This window comes from Pieris rapae, chromosome W (assembly GCF_905147795.1).
Source record: "Pieris rapae chromosome W, ilPieRapa1.1, whole genome shotgun sequence".
In the NCBI taxonomy this organism is placed as follows: domain Eukaryota; kingdom Metazoa; phylum Arthropoda; class Insecta; order Lepidoptera; family Pieridae; genus Pieris; species Pieris rapae.
The window spans coordinates 52103-68148 of record NC_059533.1 but is presented as its reverse complement, the minus strand read 5'-3'; the positions used below and the strand labels follow the sequence as shown (position 1 = coordinate 68148).

The 16046-nt window shown below is 35.2% G+C and overlaps 1 protein-coding gene across 1 annotated transcript; it reads right to left on the bottom strand.

Moving 5' to 3' along the window:
* Positions 1-8208: 8208 nt before the first annotated feature.
* On the bottom strand, positions 8209-12114 carry LOC123690455 (insulin-like growth factor 2 mRNA-binding protein 3). Its single transcript, XM_045633884.1, has 3 exons — positions 11871-12114; positions 10916-10973; positions 8209-8308 (listed from the first exon to the last, which is right to left on the bottom strand). Exons 1-3 carry the CDS (start codon positions 12073-12075, stop codon positions 8209-8211), a joined length of 363 nt encoding a protein of 120 aa, XP_045489840.1. The 5' UTR covers positions 12076-12114.
* Between the last annotated feature and the right edge of the window lie 3932 nt (positions 12115-16046).

Genomic DNA, 16046 nt, shown 5'->3' with positions numbered 1-16046 from the left:
AACTTTCACAATATTGCTTAGGTGACATTGCAAATGCAACAGACAGGTCACAAAGGGGATATTTTACGAATCCCCTTGCTATAAAGGTCGCAAGATTTTCTAGGTAATCTGGGATAATATGTGCATGAAAAGGCATGCGGAATATTCGGTCGAAGAGTGATCTACTTTTAGGAATCTTGCTGTTGGCTAGTAAGGCCTTTAGAGCTCCACATGGGCTGTTCGGCGAGCTCTGGAGGAGAGACTAATTATGTCTAGGAGATCCTAGGCAACAGCTTGCTTTTGTTGACAAGTTCGTATATCCACTAGAATGTTTGGTAGGTGATTAAACATTTACTTGTAATCACAAAACTTTCGTCGATTATTTAATTTTAGCGTACATCACTTATGCTTTAACAAGATAATATATTATCTATGTTAATACAAGTATGTTATGTTGAAGCTACGGCTACATTAACTGCGACCGAGTCATGGGCACAATTGATTAGTTTCATGTTTTAAAGCATGCGATCTTTTGTGCATTGTATTTTTTAGTAAGCAAAGACAAAACATTAACTATACTTTAACACAAACCTGCAAAAAAGCTACCCAAAAACGCACGAGACGCACGAGACTAAAGTTCCACCCCATCTATTTGGCGACAATACTTGATAAAATTCAGTTAATTCGATCTCGCTAGGTTTCACTGTTAAGACGGGCTGGACGTTAATTTTTTTTTCCCGAACTTCCCAGGCTTAGTCCGCCCAAACACCCCCCACCACCCCTCGAAATAAGTGTGATTATCTTGTGAGACAGATCTTTATTTTCTTTGATTTTTAAGTATCCTTCCAAAAATAGCCCCATTTCCAAAAGGTATGATTTAATTATGTGGCATTTAGCTAGTGGCACAGTCTTCCATTCGCTACTCTATAATTGAAAACAGGGGCCTACAAACCGCTCTTGGTTCTGGCCCTCACATTATAGTATCTGTACTTATAATGCTGTGCCTGAATCATTCTCGCTGCCTATTCTTGTCTTCCTTCTATGGCTCAATTATTTTAAAAAATTGGTTATTTTGAATATTGTGACAGCATCAAGTATACAAAAGAGTTATTGCCGCACCAATAAGACTTTACTCCTTTAAGAAAAGAGAGCCCATTCCCTAGCTGGTCAGCAACACACACAAAGGTGACCAAATTTATTAGCACTTCATTATAAAACATTTTTGGTTACTACTGTATATATATATATGATATAATATATTCGTTTTTTTACACCATATGCATTTACGGACAAATTCTTATATCTCTTTAGAGAAATGATAGTTTTTATATCTGCAGTAATATATTATATGAAACCACAGTTATCCTTCATTTATACATAAAATAAACACTAGTACTGGGCGGGCGGAAGTCGCCCAAAAATCACGCACGCGAGCGTATAAACATCGAATTGGCAGCGGGAGCCGTCGGAGATAATCCAAGATCATTCATAAAGAAACGCTTTTTGCTCGCGACAAGATCAATTAACACTAAATAATAGAAGAATAGAGGAGTCCTATTTACTAACAGAATATTTGTTTTTGCTATTTACTATTACGCCGCAAACGCATACAAAAATCCCATCTCAAATATAAACTTGACAGTATTGAAGAACCAACACTTAACATATAAAACACTTCTATGGAATCCTACGTATTATAAATTGCTAACATCGCCGCATCTTTGTCGATAAATACCTGTGCATACATTCAGCATACATATTACATATTATATTGATTACATTTCAATGTGGTCGATTTTGGTGTCGTAAAGTGTCGAATAAAACTAAGAATTGTTGACGTAATTTAAAAACATGGCCATGAGTTTCGTCTTTCCATGTAATAAATTCCTTTTTAAAAATTATAAAAAATATTTTTTTTTTTTAAGTGTTTAAGTGTAAAATACTTCATACACAATGTTGGTATAAATAACCCAATACAATGAGCACAGGCGATGAGAAACTGATCGTAGTTGGTAATACAGAAGGCAAAAGATGACGTAACCAACCAGATGGACAGATCTAGTGACACAAAACTATACGCTGTTATAAATGGGCTCACTTTGTATAAAACTAATAAATATAAGTAACTTATACTCGATTTGTATATGTTTGTGTATATAAGTGATAATAGCGTTAAATATATTATGTGCCTCTCAGTAAAATATTACGCGAATATTTTACAGAGATCGCAACTATATAAAACTAATCCAGTTAACTATGAGAGGCAATCCATTTTAAAAAAATATAAACCCTTTTAATGAATAGCAAGCATCTGGTACATCTGCCCGGTGGGCGTAGTTACCTAGAAACAGATTCAAAGGGGCGCTATAGTTACCCTAGCAACTAGTCTAGGCCTCACCCCACCGCAACTTAATCCCCATGATAACTACCTACCCCCACCAACCACTCTATAATGACTATGTGTTTCTTTCTACGTACTACATAAGTTGTTGTATCGGCTAGGTAACGAAAATTGATTTTATTATTTATGAATTCAATTACGTTCCGACATTTTGGAATTTAGATTTCAGATTTCAGCTTTTACGTCTTAGAAATATAAAAATACTTCTCAGAATAACAAAGCGCTTTGTTTCAAATATGCCCTTTAAAGTTTGTGACCTTACTTTGGGTTTTCTACTGTGCGTCACGGAAAAAATGAAATTATTAATTAGTTCAGTTATAAAATACGGAAATAGCTGTTAGGTTTTGTCGGTAACGCTCATCTGAATCCTGAAGCCTAATCAACCTCGCCTCTTGGACAATAAAAACGTGACTTTTTGTTCTTTTCAAAAGATCTTTGTTTTATTTTGCCCAGGAGGGACCAATTTGTTTAACTCACGTTTGCTTAAATGACGCCTTTCGTACAAAAACATGTCGCAATGTCATTTTCACGATGTCCCTGGCAAAAAACTTTGGGAAACCACCAAAAGCTGTGTTTACGCACTACACGAATTTTTCGTAATACATACTGCCTCGAATTTCGGCTCAATACTTGCCTATAAAGAAAAGTGTCTTTATAGCCAAGTATGCCATTCGAGTATTCGTATAGTTATGTAATATTTCTAAAACATTAAAAGTATATGTATCATACCATACATTGGAGGTTGGAGGACTCGGTTCGTACTCGGTCTGTTCTGCGTAAATGGATATGTACAATAAATTATTTATTGTTTATTATAAAAAATGCATTAAATTGTATAAGATTTGGGAACGCTTTTAACCAAATTCTTTTTAAAACAAAAAGCATTACTTTGCGTAACAAGTGAGTGTGTGGCTGCTAGTGAGAAGCATCTCCAACTCTTCGTAAGGGATGTTGACTTAAAACGTTTTTAAATTGTGGATGATGAACGGGATATTAAGCTCTATTTGTTTTTTTATAGATGTAGTATGCTTGCATATTGGGTGGTTGAGGACGTTCAAATTCGATGTAGTATGTATTTGTATTTTTAAGAGACAACAGGTTAATATCAGTTAATATTTTGCTTCTGCCCAGTACCAGTCAAAATAACACCTGCATCCTCTGCATAGGAAAATATTTGCAGAGATCAATTTTTGTATTTAAAATAATGGTGTATTCTATATGCTTGCTCTGGAACACCATACATACTTAATTTTCTCTTCATTATCAATATATTCCACTATTTTCACTCTGTGTTCGGTTTGCGTTCGTCACAAAATAAATTTATAGGAAATAAAGTTGTCTTACACCGATTGGTAATGACGATTATGTACGAGTGAAGAAACAGTCGAAGGCCTTTCTTAAATCTAGAACTGCATTTCTTTCCCGTCTCTAAGTTTGCTACAATTAGACGTAAATAAGATATGGCATTTTCCGTGAGTTTTATTTGACTAAATCCATATTGGAAGCTAGAGAACGTTTATTTTGATAGTTTAGTTAGTTTTTCAGAGAACTTAGAGATAACAGAAATAATTGTAATTTGTCTGTAGTTTTTGACATCGCCTAAGTTCTGACTTTTCAAATTATGAATTTTAAAGCTTTTTTTAATGAAATATATTTGAATTGTTCATGGTTTTTATGCACTGGTGCACCTGCACAGCGTTCGTGTAAAAACACCGCAAACAACTGCAGAAAAGTCTCCTACCATAATACATAGCTGATTTTCTATGACGACCGCTTTTAAAGTGTCGACGAAAAAAGTGTGCTATGTCACTTTGCTTGTCTTTGCTATGGCTTTTGTTTATATTGCTAAAAAAACAAATGAGGCAGACTGGCCCACTGATATTCTAGAGGCACCATTTGAAGGTTTTGGATTGTTTTATTTTTAGTTTTTGATGAAGCATTTCGTATCGGAACTCACACTTTAAACCTGCGAATATAGTATCGCAGGTTAACAGGTTACGAATGGCATTCGCCATCCTCCTCATCCTCAAATTTGCGGACTTCAATTAACTGTAATGGTTAGTCAGTAAGTAAAATGTCTGCGAATATTCTTTGGTATTTAGGGGGTTCTAGCCACATATAACAGCTTCAAGCGTCGTATACATTTTTATATCCAATGATTAAATGCAGAAACCTGGAGGCTGTGTTTTAGATTTTTGAAGTGAAACGGCGCATGAGGGTAATTTTTTACGGAACGTCACGAATATGTGCAGTGTTCTTGTTGAAGAAAGAGGGAGAGAGCGATTAAAACTTTGTAAAAAAATGGTGCAGCCACATAAATATCATCATAATATATTAAAAGTTACAATTATTTATATTTTTTATATTCTGTATGTCCATATGAAAAATGTGAACTGATTTAATTTTGTACCGTCTAATTTCACTGAGCATAAAACCTATCGGTTATCTGGCACACGTGCTCATCCCTAATTCCCTTTCACGATTGATAACAAAGCCTCGTCCGTTAGACAAGGTCACGCGAGGGTCTTTGGACAGATTTGACAGTTGCGCTTACAAATTAGAAACTATAGGGTCAGTCTAGACTCTAAACGCTAGTTTGGAGATTTATAAAAAGGTTTCGCCCGAACATTCAAAGATAATTTAGGCTAGAGGAATGATAAAAAGTGTAGAAACGAATAAAATATATTTCTATTCTGTGTGGTATATCTTAATATATATATTTCTTGTGTGTCCTAAACGACTGGACCAATTTTGATGAAATTTTTTGTGTGTGTTCGTGGAGATTCGAGAATGGTTTAGATTCACAATTTTGTCCGCTGGACAATGTTTTTTTTAATTAATTAGTAGTTGTTGATTTTGGAATGTTTTACATTGGATCCGACAGACGGCGCTACCATCGCACTGTCAAATTTTAAATAATATTCGAATTTTAATTTTAGTCTGTCCCGACAGTTAGCGCTGCGATCAAATTAAAAAAAAGTTTTGTTATCATTGTGTTATTGTAGACCATGTGCTGGATCGTTAGATATTGTCATAACATTTGAGTAATAATTTTCATCAAAATGGTCCAGAATGTTTTAGCTTATTAAAAAAAGTTATTAATAAAAGAAATTTTCAAATTAAAGACGTATAGACAGGACAACGTCTGTCGGATCCGCTAGTATACTATATATTTTAGTAGTACCATATTACTACTTAGAAATTTAATCACCAAACCACTTGTTTGTTTTGTCACTAATTGACGTTGATGCAATCCGCAGATGCCACTCGCCAAAAATATTATATTTATTTACAAAACCTTGCCAAGGCTCAGCACACTTTCTAAATTGAAAAACAAAATAGGCAAACTATTTCTTTTAATAAATATAAATTTGAAATCGATTTTTTTCCATCGATTCAAAATCTATACAAATTGAAAGTGTGAAAACAACTAGGTATGGATATCAACATCTAGTTTGTTATCAGAGTTTTGGTCAAAACGTGTCCTTCTGAAAGGAAGGACACGTGGACACAAGGCCAAATGGGACGATGGAATGCCTGGGGTTTCGAGAGGGTATGCGAATTGCGAAATTGAAATTTGGTTAAAAGCATGGGGCAATCAACGCGATTCTTAAATATGTTAATGTAAAACGACATCTCAGCTTGCTCTAGCCTGGTTTTTTTTATAGAACGGCGCTACCGGGTAGGAGGCTCACCCGATGTTAAATGATACAGCCGCCCATGGACACTCAATGCCAGAATGCGAGTGCGTTGCTGGCCTTTTAAGGTTGGTTTGCTTGGTTTCGTATGTTCAGCTGTTTCGAAATGCCACTGGAGAAAAGATGCGATAATTAATAATGTATACTCTAGTTTACATTGTCAGTCACACTTGCCCATTCAACGACGTCTCAGTATATGTACTCGTAATAATATATATAAAGATTTTAATTACTCAATTGGCAGGTTTTCAAACCCACATGTCATCTCTCGACGAACCCAAGCGATGAAGATTTCAAGTAGAGAGAAGCCTAACAAGTATGTATGATGTATGACTGCTACCATTTTTTCCCAGTTATGAGACGTAATAATGCGATCGAAATATTAAACTTGGCCGAGTGGGGATAGAGACCCTTCCTAGGGTCAGATTACGTAATCTTGAGGAATGTGTGTGGTAAACGTGGATAGGGCTATTACGTAATAAAGCAACCTGCGAGCGTATCTCAGTACCAATTTTTATGTACCAGGAATAGAGACCACATGGAATTAGATTTGGTCAATATCGGCATGGTTAGTAGCAAGTGAATTTGTTACAAACTCATCATATACAAACCACTCTCGATCTCTTATTGGTTCATGGGTGTTCAGAACGAGGTGATGGGTATGTTACTTGATAGAGAATTTGGAATGGTTTTGGTGAGGTAAAGCGACCCCCCCTTGTCATGATTCCTATGGTAAGAGGTCCTTAGGCTGTATTCGTTTCTAAAGCATCAAATGTACTGCCAGCACTCCTTGAATCTCTCCAATGGTCTTTGTTGGTCCTAAGCCAAGGGATTCATAGCGTAATCAAATGCCAATTCTCAAGTATTAAGGATTCTTCATGTCCATTACTCTCAAACAACAATGGACATGTCGCCGACTTGATGTTTTCCGAGGCACATAATATATATTAAATATAAATATAATTAAAAATTTGTTTACGAGAACAAGTTTTATTTATTTCTTAAATAAGTAGAAGAGAATTAAAAGATTAAGTAGATTATACGCTTCGGGCGTTCGTTAAAAACTACTTAGCTTCTTTAAAATAAGCTTTTTATTTTCGTAAACAAATTTACAATTAATTATCCTAAATAATTATTTTACGAAAGTATTTAATTAAAAGACGACCCACGCCAGACTACCGATTACATTTTTATAAATTTTATTGAGTTGCCTAGGGCGATTTATTGATAGAACAGTTTTGCGTCGTCATAAACAAGAACCGCCATCTAGTTTTGTTTACTTGTAAAGTATGATTGGTAATTCGCGGGACATAGGCTAAAATAGCAAGAATTCTCAGCGCCAAATAGATTACCCATAATATCGTAAGCCAGCAGATTTAAGTAACATTAAAGACATTGCAGGCTTTTGGTATAATAAATGAATATGGCTAATAATAGTCAAGTTTAAACCATCATAAAGGCCTAATCATTTATTCCAAAAACTGTATGTATACGTACAAAATATTCCAAATTCACTCAAATGTTAACTCAAATGTCAACTCTTACTGGTTCGCAACTGCATATATTTTTCACACAACGGTACAAGACGGTTATACTTTTTCCGAGCAATTATGTTCTTTTTGAGCTATTCGCTTATTATATTATCAAAATAATATTATCAAAATAATCGTATAACTGCCCGTCATCAATAGACTTGAATAGTTTATGTACTGTGGTAGTGCCACAGATCGATAGAATTTTCTAGAACGACATCTATCAGACCAACTAGCTCAGTAGGTACTCAATACCGAGTGCATTTATACCCCTTCAAGTACATATGCTGCTCATTCTTACTAAATATTCGTCTAGAAATGCATGTTTTATTTTTTTTCTAGATAAGTATAAATTCAACCATATATAACTTTACCTACATTTATTTGTGTGATGAACCTTCTGCGTTCTCTACACGAAAGTCACAGCCAAAGGATCGATTTTCTTAGTACCCATAAGATGATACAGTCACCCTATTTCTAAAGATATTTACCTATCCCATGTCTGATATTTTTGTACCTAAGATCAAAAAACATAAACGTAGGGATCAGTATGGCTTTTAGAAGGAATTACTGGCGCAGATTGTCTACTGCTTACGACTTACCTCCAACCACCTCCAGTACCACCGACCGTTGAAGAGTCAGTGCTGGTCTCCTTCAGCTGAGTAGCACTGACGCTCTGAAGATTCGGCGCATTGACACTGAAAACATGTTAACCGAGGCATTTGCACTATTGTTTATATACATTTAAAATAACTCCAAAATGCATTAAAAGTATTAAACAAGAAAATTCCGTAAAAGAAAGAAAAAATTGTAAATACATATATTAATAGGTGAATATGAAAATCTCAGCAGCTACGCTTAGTAATAAAACCAAAGACAACACAATAAAGTAACGGAAAAAATACAGCTCGCATTTCAAAATACAGTTTCTGGAAATTTTCCTTTATTTATCACGTACGAGGGCATAACTGAAGTAAACAATCCTTGACACAAAATGGCGCAGCATTTCAGCAGTCTTCTTAAGGTGCAAAACATATACTCTTTATACTGTAGTTTCCACAGCTTACATTATAGTGTCGTCGTTGGAACTTTTGCGATAAAGAAATATTGTTAAATTAAAGATTTTTTTTTTCATTTCTATTGAAGACATCGAATGGCTGCGAAAGTACCACATGATAATATTTGGATCACTTGATTCGAAAGTGGAATAGATGTAAAATTAAAAAAAAACATTCCAACTTGTTTGTTAACATTTTATATGTATAGAAATATATAATTCGGAATATTACAAGGTTGCTTTTTTTTCCACAATATAGTTCTTAAATAACGTTGATCGAATTTGTTCCTTACAGTTCGTAATCGCAATATTGCCTAGGCCTCTAAAAGGACGATCTAAAAAAGAATACTTCATATCAGAGGTGCCTGAGCAACCAAATAAAAAGGTTTCTATTTTAAATGAATACATTGTGGTACTTTAAATAAAATTTACGAATACAACACGTATTCGTAAATTTTCTGGAGTATTCGGCGGTATTGTTTCTCGACAATAGGCTATTCGGCCGCAGGTATAAACACGTCCTTCTGCGAATTTTTGTCAATAACATTCAGGATTGTCTAAGCTTATTACGAAGCTCTAGTTAAAAAATATTTGTAAAACGATTATTAACGACTGAAAACTAAAGAAATCATTAAAATTTTAATTTTATATTTAATTCGTTCCAATTTATATTATACGAATGAAAATACACCGCGCTAAGTCTAGACTGAAATGTGAGGGTTAAAAGCGCGGCGTTAAATATCTGATGAGATAATTTTTCTTAATAGGTGGATACACGTTACGTCGATTCTTTTGTCTGGGTTTGCAAACGCAGGTGGTTTCCATACGTTTTCCTTTACGGTGTAAGCCAATAATACTTGCCCACAGTCAAATGTATAGTTAAAGTATATACTCAGGATTTTCGTTCCAGTTTCCGTTGTTACATATATCCCAAGGTATAAAAATTGCTAATTTACAGCCATAAACCTATTCTACGGGAACAAATCGATTTTCCCCTTAGGCGCTGCATCTAGGCCACATACAAACCTACTGCGATTTACTTTTGCCTAGTCATTGATAAATTTATCGGAAACGCCCCTAGCCTAGTACACGCAATTATAGGTATACTCCAGGGTGGGGGTGGGTGGTGTGGGTCGTGAATGAAAATCCACGCGTTTTCCCACGTGACACTGCAATGCAATGCAATGCAAATTAAACCGCCCATCCGCTTAAATCTATTTTGAACCATTTTACTACACATAGACTTACACTTTACTGAGATAATAGAGGTCTATGGATGATATTAAAAATATAAAATTCTATCCCGAAATTATAAAATTCTTAAATTTGCTCCTATTCTTACTCACTTCGACTAAAGCTGCGATAGCTAAAGGTCATATCAACAGTCAGCTCCAGAAGTATCTAGAAGCTTTCGTGGCGGTCGTTCAGATGGGAAATTCTACCCTAGGTACTTGCCGATCTGTACCGGAGCAAGCTTGTGTCGGAAGTCGGAACTCTGCTACGTGGTAAATCTAGTCCAGTTTAGCTCCAACTCTAGTATCGCTACTTCTCTTTGAAGCCAGAGTCAGTATCAGAATACTGGCCATTGACATATCGAACGATGTTCAGTTTTGTGGTCGTTTGAAAGACCTTGTTTTGGGCTGAAGGCAAGACTTCAATCCGGGCTATTGCTTGCAAAGGAACAAAGCGTAAATACTGGGGCCTACCCACATGGAGTACTGCTCTCATGTTTGGGCGAGAGATCCCAGTACCAGCTCCTTCCACGTCACCGTATTCAACGAATCTTCTACCTCGTTTACCATGGAGAGTGTTGAGATGAGTTGTTCGGACTACTACCTACAGTTGAGTTTTTATCATCGGATGTGGAGGCGAATACGAAATTCTACCCGTATTATCTCTACGTCCGTCATTCCACAACAGAGCGTTACTTAAGGCAGTTTTTGCTTCGTTCAGTTCTGAAGCAACTCGACCTAGGACCCTTCATAAAATCAGCGAACCAGTTCTTAAAAGGCCAGCAACCTCCACCGAAGAGAGGGCAGTTTAGAGGTAGTCACTAAATTCTCCCGGTTTTCCCGTGATTTATAAACATAAATATTGGGACAGCTTCACAGCAGGCCAAAATCAGTAGGAAATTATTCGGCTTTAACGAGATTCCAGCTTCTTCAAAATGATCACGACACAGAAATAAGGTTAAGTATTGCAGCGCCACTGGTTTTAATCTATAATAAACATTTGTTAGGCAACTTACATCTTCTTGTTAGCCACAGATGGTTCTACGATGAGGGGAAGGCCGCAGTACGAGTAACCTGTTGAACATACACATAAACATACTTTTAAACAGACAACTTTCATTGCTTTCTCTTTATATGACTAAGCAGGTCATCTTATGGAAGGGGTAGCGAAGGGTTAGGGCATCCTTAAAAATAATAATATAATATATGTTAAAAGGAATATGAATATTTCTTCATCCCACGTCCTCCCTTTCATGAATATAACGGAGCAGAAAAGTGTTTGACACCTGATAATAAAATGAAACTTCACAAAGCTGCTCAGAGGAAAATTACTTTACAGTTCCCTAATGGGAATGCCTTAATAGAAATTCCAACATTTATTATAAAAAATAAACGTTAGTAATGTTTCGCAGGGAATCGAACTAACAGCCTTAATTACCTAAAAATATTTACAAAGCAAATATGTTTGCTGGGGTTCGAACTCAGGGCTCAGAATGGCACATAGTTTTCATCAAACAACTATCTTTGGAGCCAATTACCATTTTAGAATTATATATAAAACAAAATAGTATGTTGTCCATATATTTACTGGACAAGCGTTTGGCCATTAAATGTTGGTTATATACCTATATCTTCGTATATTTTGACTGGAGTGAAAAATCGTATTTGCTTGAATAACTCAACAGTTAAGGTGATATGTCAACGACACGTCATTTTGAGGTTCAGATTTCAGATTCAGGCACATCAACACAAGGAAAAAAAATTGCACATCCGTTCACCAACCAGATGGATCGATCAAGTGAAAAACGTCCTTAAAAGCTATTCTTACTACACTGCAGAAAGAAAGACGCACCAGAAACTGATACAGGTAGCTGAAGACAGCTTGCTGCCCTGCGGCAGTGCCCCCCTGCCGACCATGACCGACCTAAGAAACTCAACAAGTTAACAATTCTTGTAACAGAATTAACTCACCATGCAATTTGTCAATAGCTCGATCCGCTGCCGACTGGTCAGGGAAGTCCACGAAAGCATAGCCTCCTCGTTTTACGGATATGTCGGCAACGGTTAGATTGTGTTCGGCGAACAGCTGCCGAACCGCGGCCTCGTCCGCCTCCATCGGCAGATTACCGATGTACAGCTTGTTCATAGCAGACACGTTCTTCAGCTGTTCAGTCATGATGGAGACAGAATCGGATAGGGAGATGATGTGTATCGATGCCCGGTTGTTTTTTAACTGAATGACACGCGAGTTCGAACGGATTCAAATTTCATTTTTGGTTTCGAATAAGGTTTTTATTTTTAGATTTTATTACTGGCCTGTAAGAAAACATATAGACTCTAAATATTTTGTATCCTATGGGTATTGTGTGGAGGACGCAGGAGCCATTTTAAAAAATCTAGAAGTTTTAGTGCCTAGGTCTTAGGGAGTCTGTAGCGTTAGGAGGCGATATCCAGCGTTCGTTTAAAAACGTTCGCCTTAAATGTGTTCAAAAAAAGTGTCTTTGCTTTGGCTCATGTTTATATTACTTAGAAAAAACAAACGAGGCATACACCCATCCCGCTGATATTCTGAAACCACCATTTCATATTTTGTATTGATTTTTTGTTATTTTATTATGTTTCTTTTCGTAACGGAACTCACACTTTAAACCTGCGAATATAGTATCGCAGGTTAACAGGTTACGAATATATCCTCCTCATCCTCAAAGTCGCGGACTTCAATTAACTGTAATGGTTAAAGTACTGACTTTAGTAAAATGTCTGCGAATATTGTATTCAGGTTCTAGGCACATATCACAGCTTTGAGCTTCATATACATTTTTAAATCCAATGATTAAATACAGAGACCTGAAGGTCTGGCTTATAGATTTTTGAAGTGAAACTTCTTTAGGCGCAATGAGGGTAATTTTTTTACGGAGCGTCACGACGATGTGCAGCGTTTTTGTCGAAGAAAAGCGAGAGAGAATAACATAAAAATATATTATAGGAAAATGCACGCTTTTGGTTGATGTATTCGTTTAGTAGTCACATATTAGAACTTTAGATGGAAATAATGTCGCATAACGTCTTGTGCAGTAAACGCAGATTTTTTATTTACCTATATTATCATTAGCACGTATACCGTGTGTATACAGTGTGAATATAGATACAAATACATGAAGTGATCATAAACTGATCATCATCGGGACTTTTACCTTAGTAATAATTAATTTACAAAGAAGTTTCACTTCTGACATGTCTATTTGTACGCACGCATTTTTTTCTTTTTTATCTAAATAAGAATAATAATAAATAATAAATATTATTATAATACATAATTATATTGAATAATAATAATAAATAAATACGAGCAAATGATTTACTATATTTTTAAGCACAGACTTTTAATAAATCAGCAAAGTGCAACCTTTATTCAATAAGATTTTTTTTTCGTATTGGTCCGAACTTAAATTCCTAACAAGTTTCGATGCGAAATTAGCAAAACATATTTTAAACGCCCGCCAGCTCCATATTTATTATTAATTATTAGCACTCACGACACAATGTATGAAAATAATTACTGTATAGATTAACAGACGTTCTTAATTGTTTAATAGTAAACTGACTAATAATATAATGGTCTGCTTCACGTCAGTTTCTATTCTGTAAGAAATACTTAGTCTTTGTTTAAATATTTTATTTTTCTGTTTAATGTTGTTTTGTTTTTTGCTTTGTCTATGCATTGTTTTGTATGTGATTTAAATGTAAACATTTGTATGCATGCAGTAGTCTGTAATGTAATAAAATTAAAATAATACTACTTATATTAATACTTTAGTATTGTAACTTATAGTAAAAAACCGAAAAATCGGACATACAAAGTTCACGTTCCAATTAACTGAAGTAGATGGTAACAATTATAATCTGGAGGTTGTACGTTGCTTTGGCTTCCCTTTAACCTTAAGATGCCCTCACAAAAAACGTAATTGAAAACGCCTTTTTAAGCAGCAGAAATCTTATAAAAACTTCTAATAAGAGGGAGGAATTTGCTTGACTGTGCATTGAAATTTACAAAACATATTTTTCTCTTTTGATGCCAAGCTTGATTGAATTAGTAGCATCTTTAATGTTTGACTCAACCTGGGATCTATACATTCTGTAGCTAGAAAGGAGCGCTATTATGAAACATTGTAATCGCATTTAAATAGTTCTAGAATGGTTACTGTGTTAGTGCATTATGCATTCCGTTTCTCATGTATATATGTGCATAGTGAGCTATTTTTGCCATTACACGGGCTATTATATAATTTTGTTGGAAAAATGGTGGCGCAGAACCAACACTGCAATATTAAACATTACTGTCAACATGCCAGCTTGTTTAGAATAATTCATTAGAAAATATTCAAACACAAAACAGATAGATAGATAGAATGCAATCTCTTCGCTTTTTACACTAAACTAACTATATTTGAAAATCAATATAAACCAAATAAAGTAAATGAAACCGTACAAAAATTATTTAAAATATATTAAATAGCTTTTAATTATTTTAAAATCTGTTTTCAGTTAAAATCTTAAGATAGGATTGTACAGTCGTAGGCACAGTTGAAGTGTCGTTTTCGTACAAAGGTCTATCCACGTACACCGATCCGACCTACAATGGATAGCTTGTATCGAGAGATGGCTATTACACTCCGTCGATTGTTTATTGGCACACTTTAATCAATATTAGGATTAAAAAGTCTATCTCAGATGGTCAAAAATGGATTTAGATACGTTATTGGGTTTGAGCGTAACAGTTGGTGGACACTGGACAACATGGGCTGATTGTGATTCCGGCCGCAGTCACTGGTATCAGCTAGTTAATAAAATGAAAACCGCCTGGCATCAAACGATCCTCAGCGAAATATGATCTCCCAAACAGGATGACGAGTGATCTCATATTACTTATAACTCCTCAAAATTAGGTTTGAATGGGTAATTTATTAAGTCGCTTTGTTCATACGCAGTTGGCTTTGGTAACGCAATACTCTCGTCAATACCAGTAATGCATATGATAAACAAAGTTCATTTGTTTGATTCGTAACTTCACTTTTGGGTACTTCTTCGGTGATACAAAACCGACAGTAGTATCGACTATGCTTCATTATGTATTTGACAAAATATTATTATCAAAACGCGAATAGGTATTTTTAAACCAAATGAAGACCTAAGTAGTAGATGGTAAAACTCCGATATCTTTATCGTTACAGAATATGGCATCTGGATCGGCACAAAATACACACAAATACTTTCTCTGTCAAATAATAGGCTAAAACTAGTACAAGCCTTCGTCTTCGAGTCCGATTTCTTTTACTGAGTAATTTACGCAATAAGCAAGTGGGTGTGCTAATTTGCCCAATATGATTATTTCATTTTTTTATATTTTTTATAGAACAAACGCAAACGGGCAGGAGGCTCACCTGATGTTAAGTGATACCGCCGCGCATGGACACTCTCAATGCCAGAGGGCTCGGGAGTGCGTTGCCGACCTTTAAAGAATTGGTACGCTCTTTTCTTGAAGGACCCTAAGTCGAATTGGTTCGGAAATACTTCAGTGGGCAGCTGGTTCCTCATAGTGGTGTAATATAAAAAATCTATTGTTTCCGCTGGAATCAAACGCAACGACCTTCCGTTTAATTCCCTATTTACTGGATAAACATGATATTATTTCCCAATTCTATTAAAAATGGTGGAACCGTGCTTTATGTATGGCTATCACCCTAGCACTCCCTCACAATAAACAAACTAAACATGTTTTTCTATTTCTATTTCAAAAATTAGATAGATTTTAGGTTACTACAATTTAATTGCAGGGTTGTGTCGCCATCTGTGATTATTTTTACAATGGGATATACTGTTTATACGCATAAAATGCTCTTTAGCCGGCAATAAATTTCAATGTTGTTAAATAAGTTTGAAAAAAAGGGTTATTTTCTACATTTATTAAAAATACAATATTAGTTATTCCAACAGTTTGAAAAAAAATGTTGCCTTCTATGTCTTTCTTTTTAAATGATGTCTAGCAGCTTTTTGTAGAAATAAGACGTATTTTTGGCTTTTATTAATAGATGTCGTTGTTAAAAAAAATATTATATTTAAATTTTTTTTTATCTATAATATATTTAA